Consider the following 14,281-nt stretch of genomic DNA (forward strand, 5'->3'; position numbering starts at 1 on the left):
GAGAGTACAATTGTCAGAGATAATCTCTGCTGTCGAGGTATTTACAGTCTAGCAGGAGAGGCAGAAATTAAAATAAATCACAGGTAAGGGAAGGAACTGAATATAAGGATGCATAAATGCTGTTCTGGTTGGGCTGAGTACCTAGGTGCTGAGGTGGTGGGAGAAAATGCATAGGTGAGACAGGAGGGAAAACATGGGGTGGGGAGTGGGAGGGGAGGGTGGGTGGTCACAACTGATGGTTTTAATTTTGTCATTAGAGTAGTTGGTGAGGTCATCAAAGATGACAGAGGGAGGTGGGGCACTATGCGTTTCAAGAGGGAGCAATTAAGTACTCTAATAGAAACGTTATTTGTTAATCATATGCAAGAGCTTCCAAGTGCCAAGAGACCCAAATTTGATGGTTTCTAAACCTTTGGCTCAGTGCAGTCTTCCCCTAAGCCTCAGCTCTCAATCAAATCAACCGAATTTATTGAGCATTTACTGTGTGCAGAGCACTCTACTAAGTGCTTGGGAAGGTTCGGTACTACAGAGTTGGCAACATTTCCTGCCTTCAAGGAGTTTACAGTCCAGAGGGGGAGACATATACTAAAATACATATCAGATATGTATATGAGTGCTATGGGGCTGAGGTTGGGGTGAATAAAGGCTACAAATCCAAGTAACAGGAATACACAGAAAGGAAAGGCAGGAGGGGAAATGAGGGCTTAGTCAGGGAAGGCCTCGTGGAACTGGGCTTTCAATAAGGCCTTGAAGGTTGGGGAGAGGGGTGGTCTGTCAGTATGCCCTTGAAAGCCTTATTGAAGGCACATCTCCTCCAAGATGCTTTCCCAGATTAAGCCTCACTTTTCTTCACCTCCCACTCCCTTCTGCGTCGCCCTGACTTGCTCCCTTTGCTCTTCCCCACTCCCAGTCCCACAGCTCTTATGTACAAATTGGTAATTTTATTTATTTGTGTTGATGTCTGTCTCCCCATCTCTAGACTGCAAGCTTGCTGTGGGCAGGGAATGGGATTGTTTATTGTCAGAGTGTCCTCTCCCAAAACCTTAGTACCGTGCTCTGCACACAGTAAGCGCTCACTAAATACGGCTGAAGGAATGAATATGAAGAGGGAGGGAGTTCCAGGCCGGAGGGAGGACTTGGGCAAGGGGTCGGCGGTGAGATAGAAGAGATGGAGGTCCAGTGAGAAGGTCGGAGTTGGGAGTGAAGTGAGCGTGCTGGGTGATAAGGAGCGGGGGCGCGAGGGCTAATTGAGTGCTTTAAAGCCAAAGCTGATCCGGCCCAAGGGTCCGGCTACGAGGCGGGGCGGCGGGGTTGGTGGCGGAGCTTCTGACCTCAGCGCCACCTCCCTCCTTCTCCCCTAAGGAGGGGCCGACCCAGGAGGAGCCGGCACCGGGGAGCGCTGCCTCGAGGGCCGGGCGCCCGCAGTGGACCGGCTCCCGGGCTCCAAAGGTCGGGGGCAGGGGGCAGGGGCACGGGCAGGGTCCGAGTCCCTGCTTGGGGGGTACGAACCCCGAGGAATTGGGCGAGAAGGTGAGGAAGACGCTCCCCATCCTTTCTCTCCCGTAGTGTTGGAGGGGGTTGGCCCTAGAAACAAGCGAGAGCGCGTGTGCGCCTGGTTACCCGCGCCGGGGCAGCAGGTGCCCTAAGCCCCGGGGGCCTTTCTGCGCAGGTTGGGGTTAGGGAGGGGGGACGGGGCAGGCCTGGCTACCGGCGCTGGTGTGGGGGGGCGGGGGAGGGGACAAAGACCCCGTCCTCTACCCAGGGACCCTCAGCCGGGGGTAACTTTAGGGGGGAACGGCCGCGCTCCCGTCCCTTCCCCTCCCCTTCTTCTTACCCCCGCCCCCCACCCCTTTTTTCCCTCCCGCCCCGGAGGGCGGAGCCGGCTCCCACTCCTGCGGCTCTGAGCTCAGGGGGAGGGTGCGGGGAGGCTGCCGGCACCTTCCTCCTTGGAGGGCGGAGCGCCCGGGGGCGGGTGTCGGGAGGAGACGGGGCAGCTCCAGGCTGGGTCCAGCGACCTGAGGCCGTGCGGGGGCCGAGGGCAGGGCGGGCGGCCAGGAAGGAGGTGGGATCGGGATCCCTTCCGAGGCCTGACTCTCCTGGGCCAGCTGGGCGACCGCAGGGGACGGACGGACGGACGGACGGACGGACGGACGGACGGACTTCCAAGGGTCACCTGGGAAAGAGGGGCGGCCGCTAGAGGACCTCTCAACTCGAAGCCAGACGACTAAAGGTGGCCGAAGGCATGGCTGGCAGGAGGAGAGCCAGGCACGGTCCGTACCCGGCCCCCCGAGCCACCCCTAAGTCCCGGATGGAGCTGGGCGAGGTCCCGGGGGTCCCTCTGAAAGAAAAGACGAAAGCTGGAGGGGTGGGGAAAAGAAGGGAAGCTGCCGCCCTGGGGGCCCTTGCCCCGTCCCCTGCTTCTCATCCGTTCCTGCCTACTCGGGACCGTATTCATCCATTCAATAGTATGTATTGAGCGCTTACTATGTGCGGAGTCCTGGACTAAGCGCTTGGAATGGACAATCTCTTCCTCTGCCTTCGCCCCCGTCCTGCCCCTGCCCCAGTGATGCCCAGCCCCTGCCCTGCCTTTGCCCTGCCCCGCCCCGCCCCGCCCGCGCTCTGTCCCCTCTCCAGCCTTGGCCCCAGCCCCCGTCCCCGCAGACCGGTCCGGGGGCAACAGGGGCCGGGGATTCAGGCGGGAAGAACGTGGCCGCGACCCCGGCCCCGACCCCCGCCCAGTCCTTCCCGGTGCCCTCGCACGGCCAACCGGGCCCGGTCTGAGGGCGGGGCCGGAGCCCCCGGCCCCGCCCCCGGTTGCCCCGGGAAACTCACGGTTGTAACAATAACCTTCTGACGCGTTGCCGGGGGATTCTCCTGCGCCCACGAGGCGTGTCGGCCCCGCCCCGCGGCCGGGCGCCCACCAATGGCGGCCGAGCTGGCCTCTCCCTGCCTTTGCCCACCCCACCGGCCGCTCGGCCCGGTAGGAGGCGGGGCCGCCCCGGGCGGCGCTTCCCCCAATCGCGAGGCGGCGCTCTGCCGGGCCGGGCCGGGCCGGGCCGGGCCGGGCCGGGGCGGCCACGTGGGGGGCCGAGCCCGCCCAGACCCCAGCGGGAGGGGAGGCGGGGCCGGCGGGCTGCCCGGCCGGCGGACCGGTGGGAGCGACACTCCGGCCCCGGCCCCGCCTTCCCTGCAGGTCCCTTTCGGCCTCCCCCGCCCCTATGTCCCTCTCCCCCGGCTCGTTGCCCCTGTCCCCGGATCCACCGCTCTGCGCCCAGCAGCCTCCCGCAAAGCCCGGGAGAGGCAGTCGGTGGCAGGGGGACCGCTCCCGCTCCCGCTCCCGCTCCCGCTCCCGCCCCCGCCGTCGCCTCCTCGCTCCTCCTCGCTCCCCCTCCCCTCCCGTCCCCGCGCCGGGTCCGCCCCCTCCCCCGCCCGGAGGAGCGGCCGGCGCTGAGCGCGGGCGCGGGAGCAGCGGCGGCGGCGGCGGCGGCGGCTGCATTGGCAGCGCTGGGAGCGGGGGGCAGCGCGGGGCGGCGGCTTCGGCTTCGGCTCCGGCTCCGGCTCCGGCTCCGGCTCCATCATGGTACGATCCAGCCTAGGTCCCGGGGGGCGGGGGCCGCGCGTGGGGCCGGCGCCCGGGGAACGGCGGCGGCGGCGGCGGCAGCAGCAGCAGCAGCAGCGGGAGCGGCGGCGGCGGCAGCAGCAGCAGCAGCAGCAGCAGCAGCAGCAGCGGGAGCAGCAGGGGCCGGGGCAGGCGGCGCGGGCGGCAGGTGCTAGAGCGGAGCCGCGCGGAGCGTGAACCCCGGACCGCTCCGGTCCCGTCCCGCCCCGCCCCGCCCCGCCCCGCCTCGCCCCGGCCCGCCTCCTAGCCCCTTCTCCGGCCGGGGCTCTCCCGGGCCCGGCCCGCAGGCGGAGGAGTGGGTCCCGAGACCCCAGCCTGGTCAGCCCGGTCCGCCCGGACCCCATGGAGCCGCGGGTCCAGCGCGTCTGAGCCGGTGCGGGAGCCTCGGTGCCCTCCGCCCCCCGCAGCCCCCCGCCCCGCCTCCGCCGCTTCCCCGCCCCGCCCCGCCCCGCCCCGCCCCGGGCGCATGTGGCCCGGCTCGGCCCCCCGTCTCCCGTGAGCCGGGGCGGGCCGGGATCATGGCCGAGAACCCGCGGGCGCCGGCGGGGGACCCGGAGCCGGACTTGGAGCCTCAGAGCCGGCCGCGCTCCTGCACCTGGCCGCTCCCGCAGCCGGACCGCCCAGGACGGGAGGAGGAGGCCGGAGAGGCCGGCGGGCGCAGGCCCGGGCCGGGGGTCGGGGTCGGGGCCGGGCCGGGGGACGCCGCACAGCTCCAGCTCCGCAAGGCCAAGACGTCGCGGCGCAACGCGTGGGGGAACCTGTCTTACGCCGACCTCATCACCCGCGCTATAGAGAGCGCCCCGGAGAGGCGCCTCACCCTCTCCCAGATCTACGACTGGATGGTGCGCTACGTGCCCTACTTCAAGGATAAGGGCGACAGCAACAGCTCCGCCGGCTGGAAGGTGCGTCCGGGCCGGCGGGGTCGAGGCAGGGAAAGCGGGAGGGCCGGGGGGAGGGAGCGGGGGGCAGCCGGGGGAGGGCACGGGGGGGAGGGGTCCTGCCGGGCCCGGTGGGGGAATGGCGAATGCCGCGGGCCGGAGCCTGGCGCGGGGCTCGGGGCTCCCGCGGGGGCCGGTCCTCAGTCCCCGTGGGCGGGAGGGACGGGGAGCACGGGCTGGCGACTCCCGGCCGTGGGCAGGGGGATGCGCGGGCGGCGTCCGTGTCGGTGTCCGTGTCGGTGTGCGCGCGCGCGGGCGTGCCGGCGCCGTTTCCCCCGGGGGGGGGGTGTGTGTGACCGTGAGTGAGTGTGTCAGTGGGTGCTCCGGGGTGGGAGGCTGGCTGGATGTGTGTGTGTGTGTGTGACTGTCTCTGGTGTATTTCTGGGGTGTAACTATCTCTTTCTGTCTCTGGGGTGCGCGCGTGTGCGTCTGGCTCCGTCTAGGTGCCTCTGTGCGTGTGTGCGTGTGTGTGTGTGTGTGAGAGAGAGACAATGACGCTCATCTAGCTTCCCCTAAGGTGGCCGAGATTCACTGGAGTGTACCTGTCCCCACCCCCACTGGTGCCTTATCCCTTAGGTCACTGTTGCTGCCGGCGCTCTCCCTGCCCGAGTCCTGGTCCTGTCCCTGCCGCCTTGCCTGCACCTGATCACACACACACACACACACACACACACACACGCCCTCTCTTTCTCTCTCTCCGCCCCTGTCCTCACGGCGACTCTCTGGGAGCTGGAACTCGGTCAGACTGGCCGGGTCCCGCCAGGGCAAGAGGGAGGCTGGACGGGCAGAGCCGCTCTCAGGACCTGGGAGACGTGCACCCTTCTTTTCCTCTTAGTCTCTGCTCGTTACCCCCACCCCTGCAGGTTGTCCCCTCTTTGGGGGCGTGTGGGTGCAGGCAGGGTCGAGGGTCACCTGGGGACAGGTGTGTGGGAGGGAAAGTCCCAGCGTCCGGAGAGACGGCCTCCTCGGAAGCTTGGCATCTCCCGCTCTTCCCCTCGCCGCCTCCTCCTCCCTTCTCCCTCTTCCCCTGCCTCCCTTCTCCCGTTTCTCATCTCCCTTTGCCTCCTTCTCCCCTGACGGCCTTCTCACCTTCCTCTTTCCCTCCCCGTCCCCACGGGACCCGGCCCGGCACTGGGGAAGGGGCCGTCCCCGCCACTGCCGTCAGTGTGGTGTCGGGGCTGAGAAACTCCCCGGACTCCCCACTGACCACAGCGGCAGGGAAGGGCTGAAAAGGACCGGGGGCAGTGGGCGGGGGACCCCGCGGCCGATCTCCTTTGCGGGCGTCCTGCCCCCTTTCCACGCCCCCCTCCAAAGAAGTCCCCAGACCCCAGTGGGAGCGACGCTGTCCCCGCCTCTCCCCGGTCCCTCCCCCGCCTCTCCGCTGTCCCTCCTCCGTCTCATTCACCTGCTTGAAGTCGCCACTAGGGGGCGCCTGAGAGCTGGATCGGCCGACTCGGAGGACGGTGGTCGCCCCACTCGGGGTCCGTGGTCGCCCCACTCGGGGCCCGTGGTCGCCCCTCACTAACCCTAACTCCTTTCCCCCAACGTCCGTTCCCCCACCCCACCCCTTTGCTTCCTGCCCTCTCCCGGGCAACGAGATGTGAATTCCTAGGCCCAGCCCCATCCCTGCCCCCGCCCCACGACGGCCTCTGGAGTGTGGTCGCGGGATCCTCCGATCGGAGCCCTCCCTCCCTTGGCCGGCATGGACTCGGAGCAGCTGACCGGGACGGTCCCGGACGGGGCGGCGGGGTTTCCGTATTGAGCTCCCCTTCGCCCCTTCTTACGCTTCCCCCTCCCCCGTCGCCGTCGGAGGCCACCATAGCATCCCGGGGGCGGGGGACCCAGGAGGGGAGGGGTCGTCCCCGTTCCCCAGAAGAAAAGCCCCGGCATCATGTCACTGGCCGGAGTTGAGGGGACCCCCTGAAATGTCCCCAGGATCCGGGAGGACTGCGCCCCCCGGCCCCCTCCCCCGCCCCCCGCCCCCCTCCGCCGCCCCCCAACCTCAGGGACGAGGCCGGGATCGAGGGCGGGAGGGGGAGCCCGGGAGAGAGGGGGCCGGGGCTGTGGAGGCAGCCACCTGGCCCAGCTCCAGCGTCGGGGACGCCCCCTCCCCCTCCCCCCCTCGCCCCCTCCCTGCCGCGCCGGGCGGCAGTCGCAGACAGACTAATTGAAAGAGACGAGACGGTTATTTTTAACTCTCGGGAAGGTAATGAACTGATCGCCTGAGATGCAGGGTCAAAAGTTCGCCGCCCCTGACCCCCCTCTCCCCCGGACCTTCCTCGAGTCTCCACTGGACCCCTCGAAGGGGCAGGGATGGGGCTCCCCGCCCGCCCCCCAGTCCGGGGGTGGGGGGAGAGGCAGAATCAACTCCCCCCAGTCCCCCTCCCCCGGTCGCCTTGGCTCCAGCTCGGGATGGGGGAAGACTGCCAGCTGCCGGGTTTGGGGGGGGGGCTATCCCCGCTCCCCTTGTTTGCGACCCCTCCATCCCACCCCCCTCTCACTCCCTTACTGGAAAGTGTCGGGGCTGAAGGCAGGGAAGTTGCCCCCACCCTGTGCTTGCTGTGCCACTCGGATTTGGTTCTCTTTGCAGTTCCGTAATTTATTTATTCAGCGTTCACTCCGTGCCAGGCCCTGTAGGGCCGGGCAGTCGGGGAGGGAGACACCCGCCCAGGGTCTTCAGGGAGCTGGAAGACTGAGTGGATAGTGAGTCCCGGCTTTGACGCCTACACCTTATCTGTAGCCAGAGGTGGAGGGGCAGATGTGTGGACGAGTGTGTGAGCATGTGGGCTTGTATGTGGAGTGTGTGGCTGGGTGTGTAGGACACTGTAGGACACTGTGGAAGAGGGTGATGGCCAGTCTGTGTGCTCCATCGTGAGTGTCTGAGGGTTTGTGATGATGCATGTGCGAATATGCAAGTGTGCCAGTTCCAACCGTACCAGCTGCCCAAACACAGCCCGTGCCAATGTGTAGGCAGTTCTCCAGGGGTGAATGGGCTAGCGAGGGTCAGGGTGAGTGTGTGTATGTGTCAGTGAGATCGAGATTGGGTGGGTGGCAGGGGACGAAGAGTCTCTGGTTGGGGGCTGGGGATTGTGTCTCCCCGGGCTGCGAGAGGCCTGGGAGCTGACCCTGGGCAGTAAAACACCCGCTCCCAGGGGAGGGTTAGCAAGTGGGCCCTCCTGCTACTTGCTACCCCGAAACTACATCGTGGCAGCTCCATGTGGCTGCAAGTGTGAAAGTGTGTCTGTGTCAGGGGCTTGATGTGTCCATGTATGTCTTGTTGGGGGCCTGGTGACTGCGATGCTGTAAATGTGATGATTACGTGTTTGTGTGTGTGACAGGCCATGTGTCACTTTGAGTGTGTGATATGTGACTGTGTGGGTGTGTGATTGGCTATGTGAGTGTATAACTGGCTCTGTGTGCCCATATATGTGTGTGTGTGACTATATGTGTGAGTGTATGGCATACAGTCATGTAACTGTATGACTGGCTGTGTGTGCATTGTGTGTGTGCTTTGCTGTTTGAGTCTATTCATTCATTCATTCATTCGTATTTATTGAGCGCTTACTGTGTGCAGAGCAAAATTCTACAACTGGCTGTGCGATTTGCCGTGTGAGTGCATGGTTGGCTGTGTTGCATGTGTGTGTGATTGGCTGAGTGAGTGTGTGACTGTCGATGTGTATGACTGGCTGGCTGCGACTGGCCGTGGGAGTGGGCATGTGTGTGGCTGACTATGACTGGCTGTGTATGTGTGTGAGTGTGTGGCGCTGTGAATGTGGGTGACTGTATGACCAGCTGTGTGTTTGTATGTGTGTGTGATTGTCTATGTGAGTCTTTGAGGCTACATGTTTCGTGTGTGCAACTGGTTGTATGTGAATGGCGGTGTGAGTGTGCATATATGTGTGGCTGTATGAGTATGCCTAACTGTGCACGTGTGTGTGTGGCTGTGTGAATATGTGTGCGACCGACCGGCTGCGTGTATGCACGGGGGTGTGATTGGCTATGTGAGTATATGATGCCGTATGGTCCGTGTGTGAGAGAGAGTGCCATTACCTGTGTGGGTTATGACTGGCCGGGTGTTGCTTGTGGGAGTGTGAGTGACCGGCTGTGTGGGCATATGTGTGAGTGTGTGACTTACTGCCTGTGTTCATGTGTGGCTAGCAGTGTGTGAATGTGTGAGACTGCCACTGTGTGTGTGCATATGTGTATGTGTGTGACGGCCTATGAATATGTAGTTGTGGGCCTGCCTGCTGGGTGCGGGTGCTTATACGTGTGCGCGTCTTTGTGAGCCTGGCGGTGCGAGTGTGTGACCGCCGGTGAGGGGGTGACTGGCCCACCCGTTCGGGGAACTGGACCGGGGGCCTCTTCGTCCGTCCGTCCGTCCGACCGACCGACCGACCGACCGTCCCCCGGTCGGTCCCCGGGGAGGCAGCAGCCGGCGCAACAGATGTGCTGGGGGAGGGGATGGAAGCGCAAGCGGGGGGCGGGGGGGGCGGAGCCTGGGTGTGTGTCCCCGTCGTCCCCCCCCCCCCCCCCCCCGGAGCGGGCGGGGCCTTAGCCTTGCCAGCCCGCTGGGGCGGGGCCGAGGTCCAGGGGAGGCCCGAGGGGATCCGGGGTGTCGGCCTCGGAAACGGGTGGACGCGGCGCCCGGCACGGGACTGGGTCCGATCCGGTCCGTTTCCTTACCGCCTTGGACCCACATGGCCGGACTGGGCCCCAAGAGAAGTGGGGGGAGGGGCGGGATTGGGAAGGGCAAGGTTGCTATGCGTCGCGGCCTCCCTTGGGCTCGACTGGAGGGCGCCAGGGACCGCCCTCGGCCCGGCCCAGCCCAGGGGGTGGGGACCCTGTGGTCCCGGGGGCCCAGCTCAGCTCAGCTCAGCTGGCTCCCTAGAGCGGGGAGGGGCTCCAGGATCGAATCGCCCCCTCCAGGCTGCACCTCCCTTCGAGCTGCCTCTGCCCCTCGCCTCGGCCCTGTCCCCTAGCCCACTCGCCCTTCCCCCCACACCCTTCCTTCCTCCTTCCCCTGTTCTCCCCCGTCGCCCTTTCCCCGGCGAGGCGTGGGTTAATGGGCTCCCCCCTACCTGCTGATTTTAAAGACCCGAAATCCAAGCCGGTAATTTATTCTCCACACACGGAGGAGCAATTAGTTCTAAACGCGGCTTAATCAGTCACTGCGAGATTGATTTCTGGGGGCCGCTGGCGAACGGCCAGGAGCGAGCTGAGGCCCGGACAAATGAACTGCGGAGAGTGGAGCCGTGGCGGAGCGCGGGTCAGCCCCGGCCCACGACACCCCCGGCCCCGTCCCCAGGACGCTCGGCCCCAGGACGCTTGTCCCTCCCCGCCCGATCCAGGCCCCGCCGCTTCACCTTCGCACCTTCACCATGTAGCCATCCCTTGGCCACGTGCCGCCCCATCCCACAGCCCCCGCCCTCCCTGAGGCGGGGAAGCAGGCCCCGATCCCGTCCAGCCTAGGCAGGACTGGGGGCCCGGGGCGGCAGGAGTCCGGCCTCCTCCCCCTGCCCCCAGGAGGGCTGCGGAAGTAGTCTAGCCTCCTCCTCCTCCTACCCAGCCGGGGCCTGCTGGGGGTGCGGCTGGTGAGGCCCACGTTAAGGGCTGGCTGGGGCCCGGGCTCAGAAGAGCACACTGGGGATGGGATGCGGGGGGCCGGGGGGAGGGACAGCTGTTCGAAGGGCCCCTCCGGTTCAGGACTGGGGGGGTCTAGGAATGGGGGTTATAACTTGAAATTCGGGAATTACAGTGATTTCCTCTCTATCCTATGTCACTGTCCCCTTTGTCTCCCTACTTCCCTCGCCTCCGTCTCTTTGTGTCCCTTCGCCTGTGTCTCCTCAACCCCCTCATCCTTTGTCTCCTCGTGCCTTACTGCCTATGTCTTCTCCTCCCCTTCCACCTGTGTCTCCTATTGCCCCTCCGCCTCTGTCTCCTCGTCCCCCTCTGCCTGTGTCTCCCCCTTACCTTCCTGTGACTCTTCGTGCCCCTCGTGTGCCTCCTCATCCCTCTCCCGTGACTCCTCGTCCCCCTCCGGCTGTGTCTCCTGGCCCCCTCTGCCTGTGTCTCCTCATCCCCCCGCCACCTGCGTCTCCTCATTGCCCACCACCTGTCTCTGCACCTCTGTGTGTTTTCTCCCCCATCCTCCCCGCTCCCGTCGGTGTCCCGGCCTTGGGCCCTGCCTGTCCGTGGGTCCTCGCGGGGCTGCCTGTCCGTCCTCGCAGAACTCCATCCGACACAACCTGTCCCTGCACACCCGCTTCGTCCGTGTGCAGAACGAGGGCACGGGCAAGAGCTCCTGGTGGATGTTGAACCCAGAGGGCGGCAAGACGGGCAAGGCCCCCCGACGCAGGGCCGTCTCCCTGGACAACCCCACGCGCTTTCTGCGCGTCAAGGGCAAGGTGGCCCGGCGGCGGCAGCTGCAGGCGGGAGGGGTGGACCGCGGCCCCGCCAGCCCCCCCCGAGCCCCGGCCGCCCCCCCGTGGTCCGAGAGCCCCGCTCCCCATGCCGGCGAGGACTTCGAGGCCTGGGCTGACTTCCGCCGCCGCGCCCACGCCGGAGCCCCCAGCGGGGCCCACACCGGGGCTCGCCTGTCGCCCCTCCTGGCGGAGCCTGGGCCTGACGGCCTGCGGCAGGGCCGGGGAGAGGAAGGGGCCGGCGGCGAAGACGAAGGGGAAGAGGACGGAGGCGCGGACCCCTCCTCGCCCCTCATGTACCCAAGCCCGTCCAGCGCCCTTTCGCCCTCCCTAAGTGCCCGCTGCTCGGCCGAACTGCCCCGTCTGGCCGACCTGGCTGGGCCTCTCGGGCTGGGTGACCCTGGGCTCCTGGATGAGTTGCCGGACGGTGCTTATGGGCTGAGCCCACCCCCCGGCCTGAGCCCGCCTCCTGGTCTGCGCCTCCCGGCCCGTGCCGCACTCCCCCCTGCCGCCTTCCCCTTCGCCCCCAAGGGCACGGGACTGGGCCCCCCCGCGGGCCCCTACGGGCCTCCCCACGGAGCCCCCCAGTTCGGGCAGCCAGGGTTGCTGCGGCGCCTCCCCATGCAGACGCTGCAAGAGAACCGGCAGGTGGGCTTCCTGCCCGCCCCGCTCCCCGGACCACCCCCCGGACCAAGCCCCGCTGCCGCCTTCCGCCCGGCCGCCCTACACGACCTCCTAGTCGCCGGCTCCTTCCCGCACAAGGAGGGGCGCCCGCCTGCTGTGCCCCCCATGCCCCTGGCGGGCAGCCTGGCCCCAGCCCGTGGGCACCGACCTGGCTCGCTCCTGGGTGGCGGTGGGGCCGGGGGCTTGGGCCAGTTCCCAGACCGCAGTCCGCCCCCGTTCAAGAGCCCATACCCCGCGCTGCCCCCTGCCGCTGGGCACAGTGCCTTACCGCGTCCCATCAGCCTTATGTCGGTGCCCAGCGAGCCCGGGCGCCCTGGCCCCCTGGCCCTCCCCGGCCCACCTCCCCCCTATGGCAGCGGGCAGGGCCCGCTGGGTGGGGCGGGGCTGCTGGAGGCGCTGCCGGGTCCTTCGGCTGGTGGCGTGGCCCCAGGACCCGCCCCGGGCCCCGACCGCTTCCCCGCTGACCTGGACCTGGATATGTTCAGCGGGAGCCTGGAGTGTGACGTCGAGTCCATCATCCTCAATGACTTCATGGACAGCGATGACCTGGACTTCAACTTCGACTCGGCCCTGCCCTTGCCGCTGCCGCTGCCCCCGAGTCTGCCCCCGCAACCCGGCGCCACCCCCGTCAACCACAGCTGGGTGCCCGGCTGAAGGCCGGGCCGGCGGACGGACAGACAGGCGGGTGCCTGCACCCTCTCCCTCGTCTTCCCGGGCCAGGGGAGGGGTCGGGGTCGGGGCCCATATCCGGGGGGTCTGCCTGGAGCCAGCCCCCTCCCCTGCCCAGCTTGGCCCCCAATGACAATTTGAGGCCGAGGTTCCGGCCAGAGCCGTGTGTGTAGGGGTTGTGTGTGTGTGTGTGTGTGTGCGTGCGCGCGCGTGTGTGTGTGGTTGGGCCAATGCCCCTCCCCACTTCCCCCATCTCCCGGGGACACATCCGGCTTTGCTAAAGAGCCCAGGCTGGCCACCCCGATCCTGCCTCCCAGGTTCTGGGCTGGGGGCCGAGGTGGGATAGGGGACCCAGGAGGGTTGATGGCAGTGGGCACAGCCCACGGGTAGGAACGGGATGGAGAGGGGAACATGTCTGGGTCTCTGGAAGTCCCCATCCTGTGCCCGTCCACCCCCCGCCCCTCCATCCACCCCTTACCACTCCAGCTGTCTTGTGAGCTGTGCTGTGGGGTTGTCGTATGTGCGCTCAGTGTGGTGATAAGCATTGTGTATCCCGTTGTTGTGCAGTTCGAGGGGGCGGGGGACAAGGGGGAGGGTCTTCCTGACAAGACCCCCAGACCCTTCTCAGCCCCTGCTCTCAGGGGAGACCCCGGGCTGGGCAGGGCACAGAACCAAGGAAGTTCACTGAAACACAACCCCCCTTTCCCCTCCCACCTCCCGTGGCTCAGATCATTCCCCTCACAGGACCTCCCCTGCCCTCCTCCCCGCCACACCTCACAAGGCCAAGGCCCCGAGCCCCCTCCGACTCTCCCGTATTTATAAATGTCAGGTCGGGGCCGGGCCGTGGCCTCCCTCTGTAGACCGTATCCGTGGCCGTGCTGTTAGCGTGTGTGTGCTGAGTCCAGGGCCATGTAGAGTGTGTGTACAGCATATTTTCATGAATAAAATTGTTTTCAATATTCCCGGGATGTCGTCCTGCTTTGGGGTGGGAGGAGGATTTGGACAGGAGGCGACAGCAGCTTCTCCTCCTCCCAGGACAGATTCCTGCCCCGAAGGGTACCCAAGCCAAAGGCCTCGGGCTCGGGCCTCCATCTGCGGCCCCCGTCCTGTCCTAACCAGACCAGTTCCAGACCCGCCCTGCCTGATTCTAGACTTGGAACTCCAGGCCCGGTAGGCGTCTAGATTGAGCCTCCCCCAAGTCCGGTGCCAAGTTGTAAACTGCGGGTCCGCGGCATCCTCGAGGTGGTGGTGGTTCTGGGCAGAGAGGTCTGCGTTCTAGATCCATCAGCGGTATTTGTTGAGCGCTTACTGTTGCAAGGCACTGTACTTGGCACTTGGGAGAGTACAATAGAGTTAGTAGACAAATTCCCTGCCTAAAATCAAGGAGTTTACACTTTATCAGAAGAAACAGGCACTAAGGTCAATTACAGACAAGAAGAAGTAATAAAGTACAGGACCGTGGTCCCGAGGTATTGGTTCTAGACTGTAAGATTAGTGTTCCTGAATGTGGCCCCAAGATCCTGTGTTCTGAATTACAGGTTCTGGGATGGAAATGCCTCCTGCAGAGACTCCAAGCTCCAAACTGGGGGGTGAAGGTGGGAAGGTGGCTGGAAGTTTGCATCCAGATCTGGAGGGGTCAGAGAGACTCGCCCCGGACTGGAGTGTCCCCATTGGTGCTTCTGGGCCTGGGGTGTGAGCCTCAGAGATTCCTCCTAGATGCCGGTGTGGGGCTGGTCCCGAGGGTAAGGGAAATGTGGACATTCACTCCAGCCAGCAGGGAAAAGACAGGGAAGCGGGGGAGGCCTTGGATGGACCTAACATGACTACTGTCTGCTTAGATTAGAGGACACAGTTTGGAGATGTACAGAGACTTCTCCCCCCATACGGCAGCTCCCTGCTCTTCCCCTGTGTGATGGCCCTACTGCTCCTTCCCTACTTCATGGCCCCTAATA

At 65.7% G+C, this 14,281-nt stretch overlaps 1 protein-coding gene across 1 annotated transcript; it reads left to right on the forward strand.

Moving 5' to 3' along the window:
* The first annotated feature begins 4,113 nt into the window (after positions 1-4,113).
* Positions 4,114-13,292, forward strand: FOXO6 (forkhead box O6). The gene is made up of 2 exons (XM_029080224.1): positions 4,114-4,521; positions 10,785-13,292. Exons 1-2 carry the CDS (start codon positions 4,138-4,140, stop codon positions 12,312-12,314), a joined length of 1,914 nt encoding a protein of 637 aa, XP_028936057.1. The 5' UTR covers positions 4,114-4,137; the 3' UTR covers positions 12,315-13,292.
* The last annotated feature ends 989 nt before the right edge of the window (positions 13,293-14,281 follow it).

Source organism: Ornithorhynchus anatinus, chromosome 16 (assembly GCF_004115215.2).
Source record: "Ornithorhynchus anatinus isolate Pmale09 chromosome 16, mOrnAna1.pri.v4, whole genome shotgun sequence".
In the NCBI taxonomy this organism is placed as follows: Eukaryota; Metazoa; Chordata; class Mammalia; order Monotremata; family Ornithorhynchidae; genus Ornithorhynchus; species Ornithorhynchus anatinus.